Source organism: Chiloscyllium plagiosum, unplaced genomic scaffold (genome assembly GCF_037043375.1).
Source record: "Chiloscyllium plagiosum isolate Xiang-an unplaced genomic scaffold, Cpla_swu_hap1 HiC_scaffold_32, whole genome shotgun sequence".
In the NCBI taxonomy this organism is placed as follows: Eukaryota; Metazoa; Chordata; class Chondrichthyes; order Orectolobiformes; family Hemiscylliidae; genus Chiloscyllium; species Chiloscyllium plagiosum.
The window spans coordinates 21,199,312-21,226,754 of NW_028270170.1; the positions used below are offsets into that span (position 1 = coordinate 21,199,312).

The window sequence follows — 27,443 nt, forward strand, 5'->3', positions numbered from 1 at the left end:
ACAGGTCAATATCCAGTTGTTACAAGAGCAGGTCAGTGGCTAGGAATACTGCATGAATAACTCATCTCCAGAATTCCCAGAGACTGTCCACTGTCTACAAAGCACAAATGTGATGGAATACTCCCCACTTGCCTGGATGAGTGCAGCTCCAAAAACACTCAAGAAACTTGACACCATCCAGGACAAAGCAGCCCTGCTTGATTGACACCACCACAAAATTCATCTCTGTACTACCAATGTTTAATAGCAGCTGTGTATACCATCTACAAGGTGCAATACAGAAATTCACCAGGGCTCCTTAGCACATCCCAAACCCATGATCACTTCCCTGTAAAAGGACATGGGCAGCAGATACACTGGAACACCATGTTCTCCTCCAAGCCACCCATGTCCTGACGTGGAAATATATCACTGTCCCTTCGCTTGCTGGGTAAAAATCGTGGAACTCCCTCCCTAAGGGCATTGAGGATCTACCTACAGTACATGGACTGCAGTGGTCACTATCACCTTGTCATGGGCAACAAGAGATGGGCAGTAAATGCTGGCCCACTTTCCATTTATGAATTTGTAAAAAAATTCCAGGTGAAGAGTGTGTGTGGCTTGGGGAATGGGAAGCTGTCTCTAGAGTTGCACTCTAGACTAGGCTAGTGAAGGACTGTTGCAGAAGTGCTCCTTTTGATAATTCACCCTTTCTTAACAAGGTAAATGCATAGCAATATCAGAGATTCAATACATTATAGATAACTGGTGAAATAGGAGGTCATGAAAGGGTAAACCAGACACTGGAACGTTTGTGTATTTTACCTGTTCTACCCAGTACTCGTCACTTCAGGACTTGTAGATGTCAGTTGATGAGAAGAAATTTCCAAAATGTCCAAAATAATGTGCTTCTATTAGAATAAATCAGCATTCTGCATTAAGTCCAGGAGATTTTACTTCCTGATACTTCCTGCCATATGTTTTTGCACAGTACACACAGAGGTGTATAACAGATTCACAATAAGCTGGCGTACAGCAGGGATTCATGTCATGCTGAGTTCATAGACTTAAATGGGTCTTTAGGGATGTAGTGAAAGGATGTAATGGACTTAACAATGATGGGAAAGGTAAAAATAACCAGAAAATACATTTCCTCTGTTTATTAAAGTTTAATGCAAAAACAGAATACAGCCAACAAAAAAAATTCTTCCTGACTTTAAAACCACATTTGAGGCTTTACTGCTGCATTTGTGTGTTCTTAAAATTAGCACCTTCTCTAAAGAAACACACTACTTCTCTTATCAGATGTGAAACTATTTGATTTAATCCATATAGATTAAATTTGCATTTTATAATTTTCATTATAATATATGTGGAGCCCTCTCTTGTCTTCAAAGCAGTTCCCTCCATTTCTGAAAAGTAGGAATGAGAATATATTATCGATAAGTGCGTGTTCTCCCTCTGCCAGCACCCCATTCCTCCCCACCCTAAAATCTGTTTTGAAGATGAGTCGTTTGAACTAATCTCTCTCTTGTTCAGGTTGTTACTCTGTGGTACCGAGCACCGGAAGTGCTTTTAAATTCAAGATACACAGCAGCTGTTGACATTTGGAGTGTTGGCTGCATATTTGCTGAAATGCTTCAACTCAGGTAAAGTATCAGTTATCAATTTATTCAAAGATTCATGCCCATGAATATTGCCTTTTAAGACTTTGATGCCATTAAAATTAACTTGGGGAGTTATTGATTCTTATAACATTCTAATCCATGTAAAGATAGCAGTTTATTTTCTTCCTTAAATATAACCTCCTTCTCCACCATATCATATTTTCATCATGGGTGTGCTGGTTTGTGCTGAACGGTGTGCAGGTTCAATTCCAGCACCACCTGAGGTTACTATGGAGTACTGTGTTTCTCAAACCCCTCCCCCCGCCTGAGGCCTGAAGACCCCCAGGTTAGCCCACCAGCAGTGGCTCTCTAATGAGAGGGCACACCTGTGATCTGGTAGGACTATGGCGACCATACATTTTATAGTTTTATCCTTTGCTGTATTGTGTCCCATTGTCTGGCATACTGTAACCAGCTGTAATCCCATTTTCTGTCATATTATGATCCATTGTAATCTCATTATGAGAGATTGGACCCATTTTCTGGGTTTAGCATAATCCCAGTCTTTATTGTAAGTGCCCCCCTCACTGCTCTATCTCTTTTGTCTTGTCACCCTGTATAACCCATGTTTGTCATACCTAACGTTGGTTAACATTCTGCTGTTTTGAATAATATAATCTCATGTAGCCTTGTTCTCTATTGTATCTAGATTCATGTGACGCTGTGTAAACTGATTATATTGTCATACAATAAAGCCAGTTAACTCTTGTCTCTACTGTACCATAATCCCATTATTTAAAACACCACAAACACCACGGAACCTGGCTGTCTACCATATAACCTAGTTTGTGCCACAATGTAACGCCATTCTATACTCCATCATAATCCCATGTAACCTCATGCTGTAGGAAACATTACAAAGGAGAAAATGTACTGCAGGCCAAAACTTCAATAGCTTTGATTGGAAGGATTTTGTGAAAATAAAATTTGAGTGATAAATTATTAATTAATGTCAAGCTAAGATTGGAGCTCACCCTGCTGTTGCGAAGAGGCTGCACTATTTTAATCTTGGCAGGAGCCACGGGCAACTTAATCCAAAGAAGCAAAGTAACCAATTTAAAGAATGTGAATTTCTGACCATCGCTTCACAGAAAAATGTAGCACCTGCTCTTAACATGAGGTTAACACAATGTCAACGAATAGAATTGAAATCTATACAATTAAGTGCATTCAATACTTAAACAAAAGATTAACTGTCGAAAGGGTAAAAAGGGTGAGTGACTCTGAAAGTTAAAGCATAGCTAGAGGAAATTACATTACATGGAGTGCACTGAGTGACATGACATCATGCAGAGCAGTGAAAACTTGACCACTGTTCAGGAATTCGATGATGTTGAGATTCAAAGAAATACGTACTTTAATATCTTCAGGGATTGAAGTAGAAATAAGAAATGTTGCACATCTAACAGTTAAAGGATCTCATTATTTGACTTTTTTTTATTTTAGACCCTTTCTTTGTGGGATTTCAGATATTAATCAACTGCAAAAAATATTTGAGTAAGTATCACACTGATCCACAGATGGAGAGTGATGTATTTTGTTAGAACCCAGGGCTCAAACTTGAAGAGTGCTGATAATAAATTGCCTGTGCAGTTCTAACATGTCCCTGCCAGTTCAGTGGTTTATACATTTTGAGAGCATTGGTTGCAGTTAACCAACACGAACCCTCATAACTAATTTACGAAGCTGGAGGAGAAGGCTAGGGATGGAGACTTAATTGGGGGCCTCTTTGAAAGATCCAGCTTAAACAGAATGGCTTCTTCTTGTGCTCTTACTCTGTCATTGCATTACAGTCAGTCAGTCTTGTTTGATAAAGGATTTCATTTTTATAGTCTGACAAAGATTCTAAGCCTAGAATTTAACTTATCTTTACTGAAATGCTGTCAGACCCTCTCCATATTTCTGACCCCCTACAGTCTACCCTTGTTATCCCAAGAGCACTATCTATTGCTGTTAATGAGATTTAACCTTTTACATGTGATATGCTGCCGTACATATAATTGCACAAACAGCAGGTCAGAAGATTGATCAGAATATAAAGAACGGCAGAGAATGACTAAAAGGTGAATGAGGAAAAAAATTGGAGTATCAGTAGAAGCTGGTTAGGAGCATAAAAACCGAAAATAAAGTGCTTCTACAGGTAAATAAAAAGGAAAGTAATGTGAGTGTAGGTCCTCTAGAGAGAGAGAGAGATGGGGAGATGAGAGTAGAAAATAAGGAAATGGTGGATGAAATGAATAGGCATTTGCTTCTACCTCCACTTCAGAGTAATAGCTATTAATAATGAGGATGAAGGGGAGAAAGGAGCTTGATAAAAATTGCAGTCACCAGGAAAGCAATAATGAGTAAACTGATGGGGCTGGGGGCTGACAGATACCAGGCTTCATCCTGTGCTTTGAAAGAAATGGCTAATGAGGCATGATGTGTTGTTAATTTTTCAAGATTTGCTAGGTTCTGGAAAGGTTCTGTCAGACCTGAAAGTATCAAATGTAACTATAAGCCAGTTATCAAGATGTCTGTTGTGTGGAAGGTTTTAGAATTGATCATTAAGGAGGTTATGCCTGCAATGTAGAAAATCTGGAGGTGATCAGGAAGAGTTGGCATAGTTTCGTCAAGGGAAATCACGTTTAACTAATGTATTATGTTCTTTGAAGGAGTAGCATGTGCTGTGGTTAAAGGGGAGCCTGTACGCATACTGTACTTGGATTTCCAGAACGCATTTAACAAGGTGTCACATAAACAGTTATTGCACACAGTACAAGCTCATAGTGCAGGGATAATAGATTAGCAAGGATAGAAGATTGGCTGGCTGGCAGAAAACAGAGAGCATGCAGAAGTAGGTCTTTTAGGGTTGGTGCTGGGGCATCAGCATGTTGCAATGTATTTCAGCTACTTAGACAAGGGGAGTGAAGGCTAAATTAGCAGATGACACAAAGGTTGGTAGGAAAGTACCTTCTATGGAGGGCACAGGTCGCAGACCGATGATAGATAAAGTGAGTGGGCAAACATCTGGCAGAAGGAATGTAATGTGGCAAAATGTTAAAAAGTTCACTTTGACTAGAAGAATAAAAGCAGAACATTACTTCAACAGATTCCAAGGTACAGGGGAATCCTTGTGTTCTGATGCATATCACAAAAAGTTAGTGTGCAGGTCCAGCAAGTGATTAAGAAGGTTAATGGAATTCCCTCCTTTATTACAAGAGGAATTGAACAGAAAAATAAGGATCAAACACAGAATGCTGAAGAAACACAGCAGGCCCGTCAGCATCCGTGAAGAGAGAGACAGAATTAATGTTTCAATTCTCGTACAGAACTTGGAGGCAGTTCAAAGGAGGTTTACTAGAATGGTGTCTGGAATTAATAGGTCATCTTATAAAATATTTTTAGGGTGCAGGTAAACAGACTCTTGTTAGATGAGGAAATCAAGGGTCACTGGGCACTGGAGTGAATGTGGAATTTGAGATAAAACTTAAGTCAGTCATAGAGTCATACAGCACAGAAACACCCTTCAGCCCAATCAGTCCATGCCAACTACAATCCCAAACTAAACTAGTCCCTCCTGCTTGTACTTGGCCCATATCTTTCCAAACCTTTCCTGTTCATGTACCTATCCAAATGTCTTGTACTCACATCCACCACTTCTTCAGGAAGTTCATTCCACACGTGAACCACTCTCTGTGTAAAACTCTTACCCCTCATGTCTTTTTAAAATTTCTCTCCTCTCACCTTAAAAATGTGCCCCCTAGTCTTGAAATCCCCCATTTTAGGGAAAAAGCAATTACAGTCAGCTCTATCTGTACCTTGCATTATTTTATAACCTTCTATCAGATCACCTCTCAATCTCCTATGGTCCAGTGAAAAAAGTCCCAGCCTATTCCAGCCTTTCTTTCTTACTTAATTCTTCCATATCCAGCAAATTTGGTGTCATCCACAAACTTACTAACCATGTCTTCTATATTCCCATCCAAATCATTTATATAAATGACAAACAAAAGAGGACCCAGAACCAGTCCCCATGGAACACCGCTGGTCACAGGCCTCCAGTCTGAAAAGCAACCCTCACCACCACCCTCTGTCTCCTTCCGTTAAGCCAATTTTATAATCAGTTGGCAAGTTCACACTGAATCCCATGTGACCTAACTTTACTAATTAGACTAACATGCAGATCATTGTCAAAGGCTTTACTAAAATTCAAATAAACAATCTCTACTGCGGTACCATCATCAATCTTTTTGGTAACTTCCTCAAAGAAATCAAACAAGTTTGTGAGATATGATTTTCCTCACTTAAAACTATGCCTAATCAATTTTTGCCTCTATAAACATCCATACATCCTATCTTTTATAATCACCTCCAACAATTTACTAACAACTGAGGTCAGACTCACAGTTTCTTCTTACAACCTTTCTAAATTGTATGTTTACATACTAGAATCTCAACTACCAGCTACGTAAATGCAGTGTCCTCGTGAGGAGCTCAGAGGCTGAGAGTTCTGTGTTAAACTACACATCTCTTGGTTTCCTAAAGTCAGTTATAGAGTCTTAGAGATGTACAGCACGTAAACAGACCCTTCAGCCCAACCCAGGCTAGTCCCACCTGCCAGAACCCGATCCATATCCCTCTAAACTCTTCATACACCCATCCAATGCCTTTTAAATGTTGCAATTGTACCAGCCTCCACCACTTCCTTTAGCAGCTCATTCCATAAATGTACCACCCTCTGTGTGAAAAAGTTACCCCTTAGGTCTCTTTTATATCTTTCCCCTCTCACCCTAAAATGATGCTAGTTCCAGACTCACCCACCCCAGGGAAAAGACTTTGTCTGTTTATCCTGGCCGTGCCGCGCATGACTTTATAAACCTCTATAAGGTCACCCCTCAGCCTCCAATGCTCCAGGGAAAGCCGCCCTGGCCTATTCAACCTCTCCCAATAGTTCAAATCCTCCAACCCTGGCGACATCCTTAAAAATCTTTTCTGAGCCCTTTCAAGTTTCACAACATCTTTCCGATAGGAGGGAGACCAGAATTGCACGCAATATTCCAACAGTGGCCTAACCAATGTCCTGCACAGCCGCAACATAACCTCCCAACTCCTGTACTCAATACTCTGACCAATAAAGGAAAGCATACCAAACGCCTTCTTCACTATCTTATCTACCTGCGACTCTACTTTCAAGGAACTATGAACTGCACTCCAAGGTCTCTTTGTTCAGCAACACTCCCAACGACCTTACCATTAAGTGTATAAGTCCTGCTAAGATTTGCTTTCCCAAATGCAGCGCCTCGCATTTATCTGAATTAAACTCCATCTGCCACTTCTCAGCTCATTGCCCCATCTGGTCAAAATCCTGTTGCAATCTGAGGTAACCTTCGCTGTCCACTACCTTCGCTGTCCACTACACCTCCAATTTTGGTTTCATTTGCAAACTTACTAACTATACCTCTGTCAGCGGTTTAGTGGAACACTCCCCAACTGTCTGGAACTTGACCCAGTTTAGAATGAAGCAACTTGGTGTATGGCCTCATCTATTACGTGAAAAGTTAACCAACACACATCTACAGCAGTAACTCTCCACAGCCCCTTCGACAGCATTTGCCAAAGCCATGACCTCTGTCACCTAGAAGGGCAAGGGCAGCAGATATACTGGAACGCCACCACCCCCATGATCCCTCCAAACCTGACTTGGAAACATATTGCCATGCCTTCACTTGTTGCTGAGTCAAAATCCGGTGAGTAACTGCCCACCTCAAGGGCTGCAGTGATACAAGAAGGCAGTTCACTACCTCCTTCTCAAGGGCAATTAGAGATGGATAATAAGTGCTAATCAACAGCAACCACATCCCATCAACCACCACCTTCTCTGGGGCAATTAGAAATGCAAAATCAATAGTCCCCTTATTGGTGGTACTCATTCCATAAGCAAATATAAGAAAAGCCTGAGCCAGGAATGGGTACTTTAACCACTCCAGTCCCCAAATAGTAACCCTGCACCACAAATGACAAGAAATTCCGTTGAGACCAAATATGAAACAGGTGAATCCACTGATGCTTATATCAACTGACAGTAAAGATGTAATTTAAATAAAGTTTGGACTGCTTTCCTTGGAGAACGATGTTCAGAGAAGATATAATAGAGATATTGAAGAGCGTGAGAAGTCTGATTTAAAAATCACACAATGCCAGGCTATCGTCCAAATTGTTTGTTCACTCTGAAGTTTCTGCTGCATGACACTGTAATCTTTTGCTATAAATTCTGTGTCGTATGGTCCGAAAGCTAGTGCTTCCAGATAATCCTGTTGGACTATAACCTGGTGTTGTGTGATTTTTAACTTTTTCCACCCCCGTCCAGCACTGGCTCTTCCACATCATGAGAGATCTGAACAAAGTAGGTAGGGAGAACCTGTTCCAACTTGTGAAAGCATCAGGACAAAGGAGCATGGGTACAAATCAATTGACATAAGAGGCAAAATGGACACCAAGAAAACTATATTCATGCAGCAGGAATTAAGGTGTGAAATACACTGCATGAGAGGCAATCAAAGCAGTCAAAATAGAATCAGATGGTGAGCTCACAGGGAAAACTATGCAGGATTATTTGAGTTGAAAGTGATCGTTCACTAACCACATTAAAATGTCTTCAGTGTTTAATGAGCTACTGCATTTGGAATAACCTTATCTTTACAGTACCCTCGGTCTTCCTGATGAAGAGGAGTGGCCTACAGATGCTCCATTGCCCTACAGCTCCTTTACGGCCAAGCCTCGAAAGCCAATTGAAGATTTACTGCCTCAGATTGACTCATTGGGGAAAGACTTACTACTTGTGAGTTTGCCTATCTGATATCTTTGTGTTCTGTTTGAACAACAGTAACTTGTACTTACCTGGCTGCCTATTAGACATTGACATCAGACCAGGAGTAGGTCATTTGACCCTTCCAGATAAAATAGGTGTTCTGCAGGAATGATATAAAACAATGATATAAAAAATAAAGGCTAAGTCTTGTGGAGATCTTAGCTCAGGTGACTAAAGGCTTAGTCAAAGAGCTAACTATAAATGAGTATCCAGAGATGGAAATTCTAGAAGCTGAGACCTAGACAACTGATGGCACAGTCAGAGGCTGAGGGGTGACCTTATAGAGATTTACAAAATTATGAGGGGCATGGATAGGGTAAATAGGTAAAGTTTTTTCCCTGGGGTTGGGGAGTCCGGAACTAGAGGGCATAGATTTAGGGTGAGAGGGGAAAGATATAAAAGAGACCTACGGGGCAACCTTTTCACACAGAGGGTGGTATGGGTATAGAATGAGCTGTCAGAGGGTGGAGGCTGGTACAATTACAACATTTAAGAGGCATTTGGATGGGTATATGAATAGGAAGGGTTTGGAGGGATATGCGCTGGGAGCTGGCAGGTGGGACTAGATTGGGTTGGGATATCTGGTCGGCATGGACGGGTTGGACCGAAGGGTCTGTTTCCATGCTGTACATCTCTATGACTCTATGACTGTATGAGTGCAGATATTTCTGAGGGGTGTGAACTTGTAACAGATATCAGAGATAAGAATGATGTCACAGGGGAGTTTCAAAATAAGGAGGAGAATTTTAAAACTGAGATGTTGCTTGATTGGGTCCTGGTCTAGTCCACTGAGCACAGGGCGAATAGGGGAATTTGGAAATGAGCAACAGAGTTTTGGATGACCTTAACTTTATTGGGGGCATAATGTAGGAGAGCAGCTGGGCTTCAACAAATAGTTGGATGTAAATTTCTTTCTAGTTTTACTGTGTATGCCTCATTTCTATTCACTGACCCCTCCTCAATCATATACGCACACAAAGTCAGACCCACTCAAGCACTCATAATCACATATGCACATACACACAGACACATAGTCATACACACTTACGTGCACACATACTCACACATTCATATGCACACATATGCATACTCACGTACACATTCACACTTAAATATTCATTTACACACATATAAACATTCACTCACATACACACAGTGATCCTCACAGTGATGCACGTGGTGATTGCCTTGTGTAATTGATAATAGGGCTCCAGTATGACCAATACATTTATTTTCATGTGAAACCTTTTTTATTGACTTTCTCTGTTCTGTTGATTATTTAACTCCTGAACTGTCTCCATTTCTTCGATCTATTTCACTTTCTCCTCCCCTCTCTTTGGAGTGCTATGAAATGTTTTTGCGTTATATATGTCACATAGCAATTTTCAGATCAGTCACACTTTGAACATTCTCTTGCCACACCCCTCCCCGCCTTCCCCCCCCCCCCTCCCCAACCTTTCCTGTATTCAGCTTATTGAAGAGATTTTAACGGAAGTAGAGACAACATAATGTTTAGGAGATTAATGTTCAGCTTCTCTCAGCATCTGTCTGAATTCCAGAGTATAATAGGGTCAAATTGTGGTGGAGAAGAGGAAGAAGATTTTTTTTTTGAGGCAGTACTAGTCCAGAATAAAACAGCATAAAATGGTCGAGTCACCAGGCTTTTGTCAGGGTGGTGGGATATTGCAGTATCCAGTTTAACCACTGGAGGGCCGTTCTGAGCTACAGTCTGAACAGAGCTCTTGTGCAGAGGGAACAATGCACTGTAACATTTTAGTTTTCATTTTAACTCCCTAAGCAAAAGCCATTAAAACTAAATTACCCCCCCAAAAAATGTTAGAAAATGCGAATCCAGTACTTCAAAACACAATTGGGGCAGATTTCCCTCTGGCTCCCAAGTATAGCTACCCAGGAAGCCAGGCAAAACAAATCCGAAAGGGAAGCAACTCATCAACTCCTCAGCACCCACCGCGATTCCAGAATTTTCTGCCAGAAGTCAAATGTTTAGTACCTCTGCTGATCCTTTTGCCGACATTTTAGCTCTCAAACTTTGGTGAATGCATCGCGTTGGAGGCAAATATAATGAATGTATAATTTCATAGTTATATCATAATTATGTTCCCAAAAGTTGTTCTGAAGCAACAAAAAGTGCTTAGGAATGTTGCAAATGCCAGGAAGAAATTTAAATTTTAATCACACAAAGGAGTGTAATCAGAGGTCAAGTTATTTCAAACCCAGTTGTTTCATATGTCTGCAAAGCAAAAAGCCCCAAATTTCCTTGGTCTCTTATGGTGCAGTGGTAGTTTCTCTGCCTCTGAACCCGGAGGACTTGGGTTGAATTTCCAATAACATTTCTCTCTACAGATTGATTGTAAAGTATCTTATGGAGGGGAAAAACACAGAATTCTGGTTGGGTTAAACCATAAGGATATAAGCTAACTTTGTGGCCTGCTTTTTTTCAAGGTGACCTGTGCAGGTTGAGACCTGAAAGGTGAGGCAGCATCATAAGTTGTCATTATAGGTCACTGGGGGGAGGGGGGGTGGAGGTTGTGGGGGGGATCTTTGTGCTCAGTAGACTGGTCAATGGTCTGTAATGTAGAATCATGCCTATATGTGGTGAACAATGGGGACCCAGCAGATGTGGTTTATCTGGATTTCCAAAAGGCCTTCGAAAAGGTGCTGCACAAAAGGTTGCTGCGTAAGTTAAAGATGCACAGCGTTGTATTAGTATGGATAGAGGATTGTTTAACTAACAGCAATCAAAGAGTGGGGATAAATGAGTGCTATTCTGGTTGGCAGTCAGTGACTAGTGGTGTGCCTCAGGGATCAGTATTGGAACCGCAATCATTCACAATTTACATAGATGATTTGGAGTTGGGGACCACGTGTAGTGTGTCAAAGTTTGCTGATGACACTGAGTGGTAGAGCAAAGTGCACAGGAGACTCTGAAAGTTTGCAGAGGGATATAGATAGTTTACGTGAGTGGACAATGGTCTGGCAGATGGAATACGATGTGAGTAAATGTGAAGTCATCCATTTCTATAGGAATAACAGTAAAAAGGACTCTTATTTTAACGGTAAAAATTGCAGCATGCTGCTGTGCAGGGGGACTTGGGTGTCCTTGTACATGAATCACAGAAGGTTGGTCTGTAGGTGCGACAGATAATGAGAAAGGCAAATGGAATTTTGTCCTTCATTGCTAAAGAGATTGAGTTTAAAAGCAGGGAGATTATTTTGCATCTGTACAGGGTGCTGGTGCGGCCACACCTGGAGTACTGCGTGTAGTTTTAGTCTCCTTAATTGAGAAAGAACATATTGACACCAGAGGGGGATGCAGAGGAGGTTCATTAGGTTGACTCTGGAATTGAGAGTGTTGCCTTATGAGGGGAGGCTGAGTAGACTGGGATTATATTCATTGGAATTTAGAAGAATGAGGGGAATCTTATAAAAGCATATAAAATTATAAAGCGAATAAATAAGATAGAAGCAGGGAGGTTGTTTCCACTGGCAGGTGAAACTAGAACAAGAGGGCACAGCCTCAAAATTAGAGAGTGCAGATTTAGACTGAATTGAGGAGGAACGTCTTCACCCAAAGGGTTGTGGATCTGTACTTCACTACTGTCCAATGAAGTAGTTGATGCTACCTTGTTGAATGTTTTTAAAGCTAAGCAAGATAATGTTTTGAATAGTAAAGGAATTAAGGGTGATGGTGAGAGGGTGAGTAAGTGGAGGTGAGTCCATGAAAGATCAGCCAGGATCTTATTGAATGGCGGAGCATGCTCGAAGGGCCAGACGGCCTACTCCTGCTCCTGGTTCTTATGTGTAGCATGAGTTCAGTTCCCACACCAGCTAGTGAGGGAGGGTGTCTTTGCTAAACTTGCCTTTTGGTCCCAAGGCACTAATTGAAGCAAGGCTGGTGTCCTGACCAATACTTAGCCCCCACTCACCAGCACCAGAACAAATTAGCTTATCATTTATCTCAGTTTGTGTGTGTTTGCTGCACAGAAATTAGTGACTGTGATTGTCTCTGCAACAGTGGTTACTATTCAAGAGTAATTTCCTTTGCAGTCATTACAGACAATTGGTAAACCTTCCCTATCATTCAGCTCCACTGATTCCAAACAGTATTATGTTTTATTGAAATGAAAACAAGAAGTGCTGAATAAACTCAGGACCGTCAGCCTCTGTGGAGAGAGAAGCAGAGTTCTCATTTCAGGCTTGATATTTGTTTCCTTTCGAACTTTGACACTCTGGAAAATCATTTTAGATTTGAAATGTGTTTCTCCACAGGTGGTGCCAGACATGCTGTGTTTGCCCAACACTTCCTGTTTTTATTTCCGATCACCAGTATCTGCTGTGTTTTGTTTCTGTAAAGTTGCATTGCTTCTGTTACTGAAATATTTTCTACATCACTTACAGGAGAAAAGTGTTTTTTAATGTTTAGCCTTTGTCACTGTTCTGCTGATTTTCACCATTTTTTTTGCTTTACTTTCGCACATGGGACATATCAATTCTCTTATCTTTCAGAAATGCCTTCACTTCAATCCGGATCAAAGGGTATCCACCCATGAGGCACTTGCCCATCCTTATTTTAGTGAAACGCCAGAACATTTTGAGGTCAGCAGTCACGAATGAGCAGGAGAGCACTTTGTGTTGAACAAAATGTCGGCTCATTTCTAATTAATATCCACACCGAGTACCAAATTAAAAGGGAGAAGCAGTGTGAATGTAAATTATTGTGGGCGCAGAATAGTGAAGTGGTTCCCATCTATTTCAGCTTGCGACTATAATCGAAAAGTACACCATTGGATGAAGCTCACTTTGGAGCATCCAAAGGTCAAAGAAGGTGCTATATAAATGCAGCATTTTTTTCTTGAAACATGACTTGTTTTAGATGATACAAAGATGGCTGTTGATGTAAAATGTGCTATCATTAGTAGAGTGTTGTGCTTTGTAAACTACAATTGCCATGTGGTTGAAGATTGACTCTTGAGTACATTTCTTTTTGTTATTGGTGCATCAGGACTGCTGCTGAGCGACACCGCAAAAGGTTTTTTTTAACCCTGGAAATAAGTCTGCCAACACAACAAAAATGTCACACGTTAAAGGCTGCCAGACGTCTGGAGATTTTGCAGAGCTCAAATATAAAGAACTGGGATCATTAATATTTTCTTTAAAAAAGGAATCAGATATTACTGAAATGGCATACTTTCTACGCCATTTACACTTTGAGGAAAGTGACTAACATTATCCCATTTCACACAAAAGCCATAAATAAATGTGGTTAAATGAAGAATACGTCAGAGTGGAATGGTAAATGGAAAATTAACTGCTAACCTGGCAGAGACACAATAACATTGTCTTCAGTCCTGCCCTACCCTCACCTGAATTTCCTTGGGCACTTTCTGGTCAGTTGAAGTGGAGAGGCATACCACACATAACTGAAGTCATTACAGTGAATTTTCACCCAGTTAGTGTTGCAAAGAAGCCTTGTTTACAGTGCTCGGGTAACTGGGTGTTGTGAAGCCTTGGATTTAAAACTTATGAGCCCATTGACCTCACTGCAACATCTCAAAGGAACATAAAAACCAGGAGCAGAGTAGGCCGTTTGGCCCTTAGAGCCTGCTCTGCCATTCAACAAGATCCTGGCTGATCGTTTCGTAGCCTCCACTCCACTGGAGTGGATCAGTTATTAATAGTGGAGCCAGAACTCCGACACTTTGGGATAAGGTTACAGCAGTAATCCTTTCCCGAAGGTTTTTCTCAATTTGTAATGATGTCACCTCACCAATATATCAAGTGCAACTTTTATTTTGTTTCACATTTGTGGCTAAAGAGCAAATTATATAAACAATGTCCCATAAAACTGTCTTGGATAATTTTTTTTTCGAATGTAAAGGATTTTGGATTATCCTTCAGAAGTTATTAGATAAAGTGAGTGAAGATTGGTAATTTCAGTAAAATTACATGCTGCCATTGTTGCATGTAGTAGTTTTACATGGATATTTTATAGCATGTGGAAACATGCATTTTGTGAAATACTAATGTGAACAGCATCACTGGAGACTGAAGTGTGGAGCAGAGTTGAAGAAAGCAGGAAGAGTCCAAAGTTTGATTTCTGCTCTGAGTTGTTAACCTGGTGTTAGCTGATAGGGCTGTCAAGGGTCTGAGTCTGTGAGAGGAGGAAGTCAATCTCAGGAGAAGGAAACTTTACCAAACGTGTACAAAATGCCAAGCAGTAGACAGTCAGTGATGGCAGAGCCCTGTGGAAGTGTTGGCGGTAGAAAGCACCTTTTTTCAATGAGACCAAAGTGGAGCTCTGCACAATGTTTGGAATGCAGCAAGCCAGGCAGCGTCAGGAGGTGGAGAAGTCGGTGTTTCGGGTGTTACCCATCCCCAGCCCTGAGGAAGGGTTACACCGGAAACATCAACTTCTCCACCTCCTGATGCTGCCTGGCTTGCTGTGTTCTTCCAGCCTCCTGCCTGTCTATTTTGGATTCTAGCATCTGCAGTTTTTTTGTCTCTGGTGACATATCATGTAGTGGAAAGGTAATGACAGGGGAATAGAGCAGGGAAGTCCAGATGGGTTAAATCCCACTATATTGCATGTTCCGAACAAATCAAATAGAGTATAAACCAATGGAAATGTGCTGAGCATGCACTGTTGGACTTGTCAGAGGGCATTGATTCAGTTCATCTACTTCTGCAATGCTAAGCTTTGAAATGCTTTGAACTTAATGCTGAACATGTCGCAGATTTATCAAGTCTGGAATCAGAGCATTGGTGGTAAATTAATCTATGAATGGCGGACACTGAGAAACAAGAAGGGTTGGAAAATTATGAAGGCTGCAGTTTGAAGCATTGTTTATAACGGAACTTCAAATGCATTTTCTAGCTGAAACACTAATTAGGGGAAGGTAGATATAGATGGAAAAAAAATGCAAACATGTAGTTCATCAATGTGATTTCTATGAGTGCAGTGATGCTTGAAGCCTTATTGTTTTGGTGTGTCTCTAAAATCAAAATCAAAACTTTTAAATCTTCTGTTGGCCAGGTCCTCAGCTCACTTGGTACAAATTCATACCTTCCAAACTACAGGTTGAGGCTTATTTCCTCCTACAGTGGCAGGCAAGGTCAGAAGGCTTTAGAGTTCTTTAAGGTAGAGGATTTATTTTTTAAACAGAGCCTTTTGCCGTTGGATATGATGTTCTTCACTTTCCTTAACTCATCATCCTGTGGAAAAATGCGTTAATCTTTCACAATGTTTTCTCTGATTTTGTTCTCTCTCATTCCCTTGATGTTGTCCAAACAATTTTCTATTAAAACGTTACTTTCAATAAACCTCAGGACTAAAATGGAAAATACTCTGATAAGTATTTCTTTTTCCTGGCAATTGAACATTTGCAGAGCTTGTTTGGAAGTAACTCTTCTGAGCAGTGAAACTAATGGATGGAACAGGCAGTTTTAGTGACAATGAGTCAGTTTGTAATAAAAGTTTCACAAAATTACTTTTGATCCAGCTATAATGAGGTACAAGAATGTCTCAGGGCTATTATAAGAAGAAGTTGTGAAAGTCTCAGTCTTGTCAGCTGTCCTTTGACTTCGGTTCACGAGATTTTGCCTTGAGTCTTTAGATATGACAGCAGACAGATTCCCCATCTCTGGGTACATGGGACAGGGTGTCTCCCAAGGCAGTGATATTCAGAAAACAGGATTTCTTTCCTTTTCGTTCCTGCTGTTCCTCGTTATTAAAATGGTGAGACTCAAAGCAGCTCGATGCAGAAGTTGTCACGATTCTGAATATTTGGGATCATGCTCCTCTCAGTCAATAAGGTCAATGGCACCACATTTCAAGGAGAGTTTCAGGGTGCAGTCTCTGGATCAAACAATAGACCCACTGAAAAAACGCTAGTTCCTTGGAAGTGGAGTCATCGCAGGTAGACAGGATGGTGAAGAAGGCACTTGTCTTCATTGGTCAGAACAATGAGTATCGGAGTAGGGACATTCTGTTGATGCTGTACAGAACATCATTGAGGCCATTTTTAGAATACTGTGTGCAATTCTGTTTATTCCTCTATAGGAAGGATGTTGTTAACCTTGAGAGACTGTAGAGAGTTCAGACTGGCCCAGCAGGAAAGCTCCGACACTGGCCTGCACTGGCTGGCCAGAATCCAGACAGCTGAAGACTTTAAGATGATCCCTTTGTTGTTCCCTGGAATGGCTTCATAACACGGGAGATAGTCTTCAGCTATCTGGATTAGTCTTCAGCTAACCCATTCCTACTCATGTATCCATTCAGATGCCTTTTAAATGTTGGAATTGTACCCAACACATCCTTTGAAGTAGATTTCAACAATTTCCCTCCCAGCAAAGTCATAGAGATGTTCAGCATGGAAACAGATCCTTCGGTCCAACCCGTCCAGGCCGACTAGATATCCCAACCCAATCTAGTCCCACCTGCCAGCACCCGGCCCATATCCCTCCAAACCCTTCCTATTCATATACCCATCCAAATGCCTCTTAAATGTTGCAATTGTACCAGCCTCCACCACTTCCTCTGGCAGCCCATTCCATACATGTACCACTCTCTGTGTGAAAAAGTTGCCCCTTAGCTCTCTTTTATATCTTTCACCTCTCACCCTAAAATATGCCCTCTAGTTCTGGACTCCCAGACCCCAGGGAAAAGACTTTGTCTATTTATCCTAACCCATGCTCCTCATAATTTTGTAAACCTCTATAAGGTCACCCCTCAGCCTCCGACACACCAGGGAAAGCAGCCCTGGCCTATTCAACCTGTCCCAATAGTTCAAATCCTCCAACCCTGGCGACATCCTTAAAAGTCTTTTCTGAGCCCTTTCAAGTTTCACAACATCTTTCCGATAGGAAGGAGACCAGAATTGCACGCAATATTCCAACAGTGGCCTAACCAATGTCCTGTACAGCCGCAACATGACCTCCCAACTCCTGTACTCAATACTCTGACCAATAAAGTAAAGCATACCAAACACCTTCCTCACTATCCTATCTACCTGCGACTCCACTTTCAAGGAGCTATGAACCTGCACTCCAAGGTCTCTTTGTTCAGCAACACTCCCAAGGACCTTACCATTAAATGAATAAGTCCTGCTAAGATTTGTTTTCCCAAAATGCAGCACCTCGCATTTATCTGAATTAAATTCCATCTGCCACTTCTCAGCCCATTGGCCCATCTGGTCCAGATCCTGTTTTAATCTGAGGTAACCCTTCGCTGTCCACTACACCTCCAATTTTGGTTTCATCTGCAAACTTACTAACTGTACCTCTTATGCTCGCATCCAAATCATTTATGTAAATGACAAAAGTAGAGGGCCCAGCATTGATCCTTGTGGCACTCCACTGGTCACAGGCCTCCAGTCTGAAAACCAACCGTCCACCACCACCCTGTCTTCAACCTTTGAGCCAAAGGCAAGTAAATCCTGTCATAAATTTATAAACCATGGAAACAGACCATTCGGTCCAACCAGTCTGTGCTGACTGAAATCCCAAACTAAACTAGGCCCACCTGCCTGTGCTTGATCCATATCCCTCTAAACATTTATTGTTCATGTATTTATCCAAATGTCTTTTAAACGTTGTAACTGTACCTGCATCCACCATTTCTTCTGGAAGTCCATTCCAAATAATTCTCTATGTAAAAAAAATTACCCCCCTGTCTTTTTAAAATCTTTCTCCTATCACCTTAAAAAAAATCGCCCTTGTCTTAAAATTCCCCACCCGAGGGAAAAGACACCTGTCAGATTCACCTTATCGAAACCTGTTACTTTACAAACCTCTCTAACATTACCTGTCAACCTCCTATCCTCCAGTGAAAAAAGTCCCTCAGAATCGTCTCCAACAACTTACCCACCAGTGATCACCGGTCTGTAGTTCCTTGGCTTTTCCTCATAGCCTTTCTTAAATACTGGCACCACATCAGCCATCCTCAGGTCTTCCAGCACCTCACCTGTGGCTATCTATGATACAGATATCTCAGCAAGGGGCCCAGCAATCACTTCCTTAGCATCTCTATGGACAGATGAAGAAATGTGAGAGGGAGCTGAAATAGAGCATAACAACCATGACCATTGAGCCAAATTGTCTCTTCTGCATAATATAATTCTACCAAGAAGGTTATTTGATCAGTTGCATTTAAAATAGCAAAATAGCACAGGAATCCTATTCATTTCAGATACCAAGATGCAGAAAGTGATTGGACAGATGATCAAAAGCTGAGGTTTTTTTAAGGGGGCATCTTAAAAGAAGAAGGATACAGAGACACTTCAGGAGGGAACTCCAGAGCTTAGACATTAGACAGCTGAAGGCCTGACTGCTAAAGATAGGACACTGAAAATTGGAGACACAACAATTAGTCATAGAGCAAGGAATGACTTCCACACAGAATTTCTCTCCAGACAGCAGTCAAATCTGTAACAGGAGTCGGCCATTTTCCCTTGGGCCTGATGACAGGATTGTGGTTGACCTGGTTGTGGCCTCAACTCTCCTGTTCTACCTCTTGAAAACCTTTGACTGTCTTGCTAAGTAAGTATCTATAAGTGTGTCTCAGGGTCAGACAGAATCACATCTGGTGAATGTGCAGAAATTTACTCAAAGGAACACAGTTTGCAAACGTGGGAGTTGATTAAGAAATTTTAGAACGAAGGAGAGATACTTCATTGGGATGGATTTTCTGTAAAGAGCATTGTGAGTAAAAAGAGTTTATTGAAGGAACTATGGTAATTTCTTGTGAAGATATTCAGTCACTGACTACTACAGTAATGAAATAGTCAAAAAAAATACTAATGGCGTATCAAGCTAGGTTTGACTCTGAGATTTGACTTGTCCAGTATTACCGTCACCTGGGAATAAGAGTCACACCAACAGAGAAAAGCAGGAACCGACCGTAATACTGTATAACAGGGGAATCCCTTGCTACCTAATTTCACTTTATCACATTTGTTCTTAAAAGAAGCTGCAAACATTGAATAGAACAAATCTCAAATACTATTCCTTTGTTGAAAAAACAAATCTGTAACTCCAGTAAATATAAAATAAAAATTCAAATTCATTTTATAATGTCAAAAGTTCAACATCCCAACAGAAAATATGGAGTCATAGAGTTGCACAGAACAGAAACAGACCCTTCAGTCCAACTCTTCCATGCTGACCAGATATCCTAAATTAATCTAGTCCCATTTGCTAGTATTTGGCCCATATCTCTCTAACCACATCCTATCCAAATGCCTTTTAAATGTTGTAATTGTGCCAGCCTCCACCACTTCCTCTGGCAGCTCATTCCATACACAAGCCACACTCCGTGTGAAAGAATTGTCCCTTAAGTCCCTTTTATGTCTTTCCCCTCTCACCTTAAACCTATGCCCTCGAGTCGTGTACTCCCCTTCCCTGGGAACAAGACCTTGGGACAGGACTCACCCTATCCATGCCCTGATGATTTTATAAACCTTTGGAAGGTCACCCCTCAGCCTCCAATGCTTCATGGAAGACAGCTTCTCCATATTGGTCAAACCCTCCAACCCCAGCAACATCGTTATGAATCTTTTCTGCACCCTTTCAATTTTAACAACATCTTTCCTAAAGCAGGAAGACCAGAATCAAAAGCAGTGTTTTAACAGTGGCCTAACCAATGTCCTGAACAGCTACAACATGACATTCCAAATACTGTACTCAATGCACTGACCAATAAAGGTCAAGTATACCAAATGCTTTCTTCACTACCCTGTCTACCTGTGACTCCACCTTCAAGGAAATATGAACCTGCACGCCAAGGTCACTTTGTTCGGCAACACTCCCCTAGACCTTACCATTAAGTGTATAAGTCTGCCCTGATTTGCCTTTCCAAAATGCAGCGCCTCACATTTATCTAAATTAAATGCCATCTACCACTCCTTGGCTCATTGGCTCATCTGATCAAGGTCTCATTGTACTCTCAGATAACCTTCTTCACTGTCCACTGCACCACCAATTTTGGTGTCATTTGTAAACTTACTAACCATTCCCCTAGTATTCACATCTAAATCATTTACATAAATGACAAAAAGCAATGGATCCAGCACTGATCCTTGTGGCACACTGCTAGTCGCATGGCTCTAGTCCAAAAAACAACTGGTCACAGCGCTCCAGTCCATCACCACCATCTGTCTCCTACCTTCAAGCCAAGTACTATCTAATAAAACAGGTGCTAGAGAACCTCAGCAGCTCTCACAACATGTACAGGGAGAGAAAAAGAGAGTCAATGTTTCAAGCCCCATGATTCTTCTTTGGAACATCAGGTAAACAGTGTCTTTAAAAGTAAAAGTTCATCTCAAATAGATTGAAAAAAGGTGACAGACTTCAAGGGGTGGCATGATGCCTCAGTGGTTAGCACTGCTGCCTTGCAACACCAGGGACCTGGATTTGATTCCACCCTTGCGCAGCTGTCAGTGTGAAGTTTGCCTATTCTCCCTGGGTCTGTGTGGGTTTCCTCTGGGTGTTCTGGTTTCCTCCCACAGTCCAAATTTGTGCAGGTTAGCTGGATTGGCCATACTAAATTGCACACAGTGTGCAGGATAGGTGGATTAGTGATGGGAAATGCAGGGTTATTGGGATAGGGTGGGTCTGGATGAGATACTCTTTGGAACGGTGGCATGGGCTGAATGGCCTGCTTCCACACTGTAGGGATCCTATGATAAGTCCATGAAAGTTGAAGATTACATGTTGGAATTAAGAAAAACACCTAAACAATGCCTGAGAAAGTGGGTAAGGAGGTTAGAGGAAGTGAATTTTAGTGTAGAATTTGCTAAATACAGATCTTCAGGTGGGTTTTGAATTTGCTGAATGACAATATCCCAGGGTGGTTTTGCAGCGAGCATGAAAAATAGATTTTTTTACGACACTGTCTAAATATTAATCTTGAATCAGCTGGGTAGTCACAACATATGAATATGGACTCGTCTGTAAGCTGAGGGCTACAAATACAGTTATTCACCTTCCTCCAAAATATTCCAGAAAAACACTTGTTTGGGAACTTGGGTTTGTTATGTGAGTTCTTTACTAATTTACAATGAAAGTGGGCAAACATTTTTAAAGTAAATGCCACTGAGCATTTCTGCCATTTACTACTCTGCCAGCAGTCGCCCTGAGGAAAGGAAGCTGTAAATTTTCCTGTCAATATTAACACTGCAACTGTTAGAAATGAAGCTACAACAACAACTTGCAATGATGTAGCACATTTAATATGGGGAAAACATCTCAAAGCAAAATCTGACAACAAGGCAATCTTAGATCAGGTGCCCAAAAGCTTCAGCAAAGGGTTAGGCTTTATCTTAAAATGAGGGCAGGGACAGAAAATTCTTGTAAGGAAACAGCACTGTGTAAGATCTGGTAAAAGTTAAAAATCATCCAACATCAGGTTATAGATCAACAGGTTTATTTGGAAGTACTTGCTTTCGGAGTGCTGCTCCTTCACAAGGTGGTTGTGAAGCAAACACAGAATTTATAGCAAAAGATTACAGTGTCCTGCAACTGAAATGATACATTGAACAAACCTCGATTGCTGATAAGCCTTTCATCTTTTAGAATGGGTTGCAGGTTTCGGTTCATTAATATATAAACCCCAGAATTTATTTTAAGTCACATTCTCGAGATAACTTAAGGTTTTGTAAAAGAAAGTGACATCTCAGCCTTAAGTTATAACGAGAATGTGACAGGACTTGTATTTAACAACATTGTTAAGAACTGGATGAGAAAAATTGATCTTTTAAAGTTAATGATTGGGTCTGTTGTATTGTGTCAGCTTAAAAACACCTCAGGCTGATTCTTGCTGGAACCCAGCTAAGTGTCAATTATGTCAAGTTTCATTGGAGGATTTCTCTCCACAAGGCCTAGCAAGTTCTGTTGCGCTTTCATCCGGAAGATGTATCATTGGTTATGTTCCATGCACCTATGGTACCCTATTTGTATGATGCAAGCCTGATTCCCCTGCTCACCATGGATAGAAACTAACTATTGCCAGGATATCCCAGGTTTCCTAATGGCAGAGCCCATTTGTAAAATGTTGTTCCCGATGAAGGGCTTTTGCCTGCAATGTCAGTTTTCCTGCTTCTCAGATGCTGCCTGACCTACTGTGCTTTTTCAGCACCACTCTAATCTTGACTCTAATCTCCAGCATCTGTCATAGCCACTTCTGCCTAAATGCTGTTTTACACCTGGTCAAGCACAGTCAGTCCTGAGCTGCCCTGCACGGTTCGCGATATCTGTTGGGGCTTGACCATTAAGGGGATATTGGGGCCGCACTTTGTAGATAGAGTCATGGAGTCGTAGCATGGAAACAGACCCTTCGGTCCAACTCATCCATGCCGACCAATTTTTCCAAACTCAACTAGTCCCATTTGCCTGTGTTTAGCCTATATCCCCCTAACCCTTTCCTATTCATGTAGCTGTTGAAATGTCTTTTAAATATTGTAATGTATCTGCCACTTCCACTTCCTCTGGCAGCTCATTGGTACTCCCACCTCCCTGTGAAAAAGTTGTCCTTCCAGTCCCTTTTAAATCTTGCCTCTCTTACCTTAAACTTATACCCTCTGGTTTTGGACTCATTTACCCTGGAGAAAAGACGTTGGCTATTCACTCTATCCATGCCCATCATGATTTTATTAACCTGTATAAGGTCAGCTCTCAACCTCCTCCACTCCGTATAAAAGTCCCAGCCTTTCCAGCCTCTGCTTATAACGCAAACCTTCAAGTCTCAGTAACATGCTTGTGAATCTTTTCTGCATCCTTTTCAGGTTAATAACATCCTTCTTGTAGCAGCGTGACCAGAATTGTACTCAGTACTCCAAATGTGGCTTGTCTAGTGCAGCCATAACATGACGTCCTAACTCCTGTACTGATGAAGATAAGAGTGCCTTCTTAACCACCATGTCTACCTGTGACACCACTTTCAAGGAATTATGTACGTGCATCGCGAGGTAATCTTCCACGCATTTACGGTACCCCGGGGTCCTACCATTGACTGTTTAAGTCCTGCCCTTTTGTCTTAACAAAATGCAACACGTCACATTTATCGGAATTAAACTCCATCTGCCATTCCTCAGCCGAGTGGCCCAGTTGATCAACATCCCTCTGTGCTCTTAGATAACTTTCTACACTCTCTGCTATACCATCAATTTTGGTGGCATGTGCAAACTTATTAACCGTGCCTTCTATATTCACATCCAAATCATTTATATAAATGATAAACAACAATGGACCCAGCACTGACCCCTGCAGCTTTTCTTAAATTACAGCACAACATTAGCCACCCTGCAGTGTTCTGGCACCTCACCCATAGTTGTTAATGAAGCAAATATCTCTGCTAGGCGCCATGCAATTTCTTTCTTAACTTTCCACAGTGTCATGAGTTACACTTGATCAGGTCCTGGGGATTTATCTACCTTTCTGTTTTTCAGGATGTTCAGCACCTCCTCTTCTGTAATGTGAACTCTTTTCAAGACGTCTTTATTTATTTCCAGAGTTCTCTAGTTTCCGTGTCTTTTTGCTTGGTAAATACTAATACGAAATATTCATTTAGGATCTCAGCTATCTCCTGCGGTTCCGCACATTGATGGCCATGTTGATCATTAAGGGGCTCTATTCTCTCCCTAGTTACTCTTTTGCTGTTAATATGTTGGTAGAATTTCTTTGGATTCTCCTTGACCCTCGCTGAGAACTGCATTTAAATGAGATGAGATTAATGAATAATGAGATGACAATGATTGCAAATGGATGCTCATAGGCTGCTCAATAGTGAGATTCTCACCTCACTGTTTCATTCTAAGTTGGAGAATCTGATGGTTTTGTCTTGGCATGGAAAATTTCCTTCCTCCCGATCTCACCTTATTCTCCCAACTTTCTTGCCAATGTCCATGTCATTCAGGGGATGAGAAGACTCCACTCCCAAGTTCTCACACTCTAATTTGTGTCTCAATAGGGGTGTCAAAATCCTGAAAATCGCTCCTCACAGCATTGTGGATGTACCTATTCCACCTGCGGTAGATCAAAGAGGCAGCTTATCACTAGCTTCTCCATGGCTGTTAGGGATAGGCAATTAAATCCCATAAAAGAATAAATGTTTAAACATTCTATAAGGTACACTTTTCAGCTCACACATCCACATATATAACATCAAAGCACCTTTCTTATTTTTTAAGGAACGTCAGAACAAATTTCATTTTTAACTCAAGTAGGGGACCAGTGCCGTTGCATCTCAGGTTTGGCTGAACACCAGATTCTAACATGGTTGTCCATTTGAAGGATTTCATTGTGCTTTTAACAATGTACTTCACATTATAAGAGAGGACAGTTTGTTCCTTTCTTGTTCATCGATCTTATTGTGGAAGGGGGTTTTTTTTGTGCTTTAAGTGGTCAAGTTGTGTAATCATTCATTGATTAAGGTTGCCTTGTATACATAGGAAAGAAACAAAAATCTTTTATTGTTGAAGCCTCAGGAACATATTCATCAGGCTTTCACAGCTTAAGAACTAATTTGTTACTCAATACCTTAGGTGTACCATCAATAAACTATGCTGAAGTTAGGGGATGGCATTGAACCACATTGTTCAAATCCACTGCAAAACAGGTCAAGTCACTGAAAATTTAATAGGTTTCTTTATTAAATTAGCTTTAGTTGGCTCACTAATTTGAAGTTATTGATGTGACACTTGTCTGTCTAAATTAAAGTACAAGTTTAAAATGTCATTAAAACAAACTGAGTGAGAAATGTCTAATAATTTATAAATGAGTGAAGAGGACATACAGTAGAGTGCGCAACTCCACCATAGTGTATAATCTCAATAATGTTATTCAAATTAAACAGCTCTTCCTTGAAGCGTTTCTCTGTCTGGTTGATGTTCTGCATCTAAAAGGTTGAAAAAAATACTATTTTTGCTTAGAATTTCTGTATCACTGAGGAAGTTTCCGGCTCCAAACTTTAGATCCAAAAATAAGTTCTGAACGCTGTGCTCATATTTTGCCAGCCGTGGTAAATTCCTACTGCACTTGTTGGGACAACCTTAATTCTAATCAACAACATTATAAGAAAATCAATCTGTCCTGTCCCCAAATGTTAACAGATTCTTTATTTTAAAAATCCAGGATCTGGATGTTTGCCAACACCTAATCAGCTCTTTACGGACCATACCCTTTGTGCCATGTTGCATTGAAATCTACCCATTCATTTCTGAGATATATTATTTACAAAGAGACTAGCACATCAGGGGAAAACTATTATCTTGGCCCTCCTTCAATGATGGAGATAAGAAACCACATCAAAGTGTAACAGGTAGTTCCAGTGTATCTTGGCGAAGGGAACATTTGGTTTTGCAGGAGATTTTAATCAGTTACTTGATCCTGGTCAGAATACATGCTAAAATATTAGTCACTTTAACGTTTATGAAATTTTCATCTTTTACAAAGTAAGCTTTAAACCCCACAATTTGTATTTAACCATTGCATCACCAGTGTTTCCAGAAGAATAAACATGTCCTTAGGCCAAATTCAACCTAGTTTCAGCAATCTTAAATTTAGTGCTACATCATTTAATATCGCTTCTTAGAAGTGAGGAGTAACTTTTATTATTCATATGAACATACAAAATGATTTTAATGAAGGCTCACAAATTTTAAATAATATATTAACAGTTTTTATTGTGTATCTTCTTACCATTCTCATGCATCTGGTTGTACAGAGCTAAGGATAAACATGACTATGAGAAACAAGACAAAGCCATTCTGTAGCAAAATCAAACATTGCTTTTAATTCCAATCAACTGGTCTTTTACGAACCTTAATGAGGGATCTGAAATAAAAATAATGAGGAACAGATAACATGAATTGTTCTGCTATTATATGAATAACTGCACCTACTAATTGGATTGTTCAAGGTGCAAATCAAATGAATCCATTTGCAATAGCCTCTCCAACAAAGAAATGCTCTCATTAGTAAGGGGATTAATTGGGTACATGTATTTTGCAGAGCTGAAATGAGCTACCCTGTTCCATAGATCGGAAAGCCAGCTTCACATCCAGCCAAGGGACTACATTTCCAAATGGCGACTCTAGACATGAATCATCATTTGTTACAATTAACATTGATCCACGTGCCCAATACACCTTCTCATTCTCTCTGAACCAAAACACAAAACATTTGGGATAGTGAGCCATTAGATACGTGGTCAGCTATTTTTACTATAATCTGGAGTCCACTGAGCATCAGCTTTCTTTAAATAATGATAAACAGTTAGACATGGCCAGCATTCCCTCTAAATTTCTTCTAAGCTGTGCAGGGGCTGCAACATCAGGAAATGGAATTCAGCGCTACTATTGGTGTTCTGATGCTGATTGCCATGCACAGAATATTGGAACAATTGTGCGCATATGCACCGGAGAGGGAACAGACCGAAGTTTACAAATCAACTATGTTAAGGAATTATGTTAAACAACAGCAAGAGCACAACCACCGCAGATGTAGCTCGCTTACATCATGTGTGGGTGGAAATTTCCACTGTTTTGAGCGGCATGGACAATGGTGAGAAATGTGGGAGAATAAAACGATTTGCCAATATTGCAAAACTTTTTCCGGATTTGTCATAGAATCCCTACAGTGTGGAAGCAGGCCATTCGGCCCCTCCAGTTCACACCGACCCTCCAGAAAGCATCCCACCCAGACCCAACCACCAACCCCATAACCCTGTTTTTCCCATGGCTAGCCACCTAGTCTGCACACTAATGTAGCATTGCCAATCCACCCTAACCTTTGGACTGTGGAGGAAACTGGAGCACCCAGTGGAAACCCCCGCAGACACAGGGAGAACATGCAGACTCCACATGCAGTCGCCCGAGAGTGGAATTGAACCCATGTCTCTGGCACTGCGAGGGAGCAGTGCTGACCACTGAGTC

General features: G+C 41.0%; 1 protein-coding gene and 1 long non-coding RNA gene across 3 annotated transcripts in view; one reads left to right on the top strand and one right to left on the bottom strand.

Moving 5' to 3' along the window:
* LOC122539902 (cyclin-dependent kinase 6-like) overlaps window positions 1-15,858 on the top strand; it is a 29,023-nt gene extending 13,165 nt beyond the window's left edge. Inside the window, exons 4-8 of one of the 2 annotated variants that reach the window (XM_087977852.1) lie at window positions 1,519-1,628; window positions 3,093-3,143; window positions 8,331-8,466; window positions 13,024-13,113; window positions 13,520-15,858. In XM_087977852.1, the coding sequence (XP_087833978.1) occupies window positions 1,519-1,628; window positions 3,093-3,143; window positions 8,331-8,466; window positions 13,024-13,113; window positions 13,520-13,531 (399 nt within the window). In that variant the 3' untranslated portion in view covers window positions 13,532-15,858. The other variant, XM_043675058.2, reaches the window with a different exon arrangement.
* On the bottom strand, window positions 1,287-24,524 carry LOC148141778 (uncharacterized). Its single transcript, XR_015752491.1, has 3 exons — window positions 24,384-24,524; window positions 18,379-18,540; window positions 1,287-1,391 (listed from the first exon to the last, which is right to left on the bottom strand). It is a non-coding gene; the product is annotated as an uncharacterized LOC148141778 (long non-coding RNA).
* Between the last annotated feature and the right edge of the window lie 2,919 nt (window positions 24,525-27,443).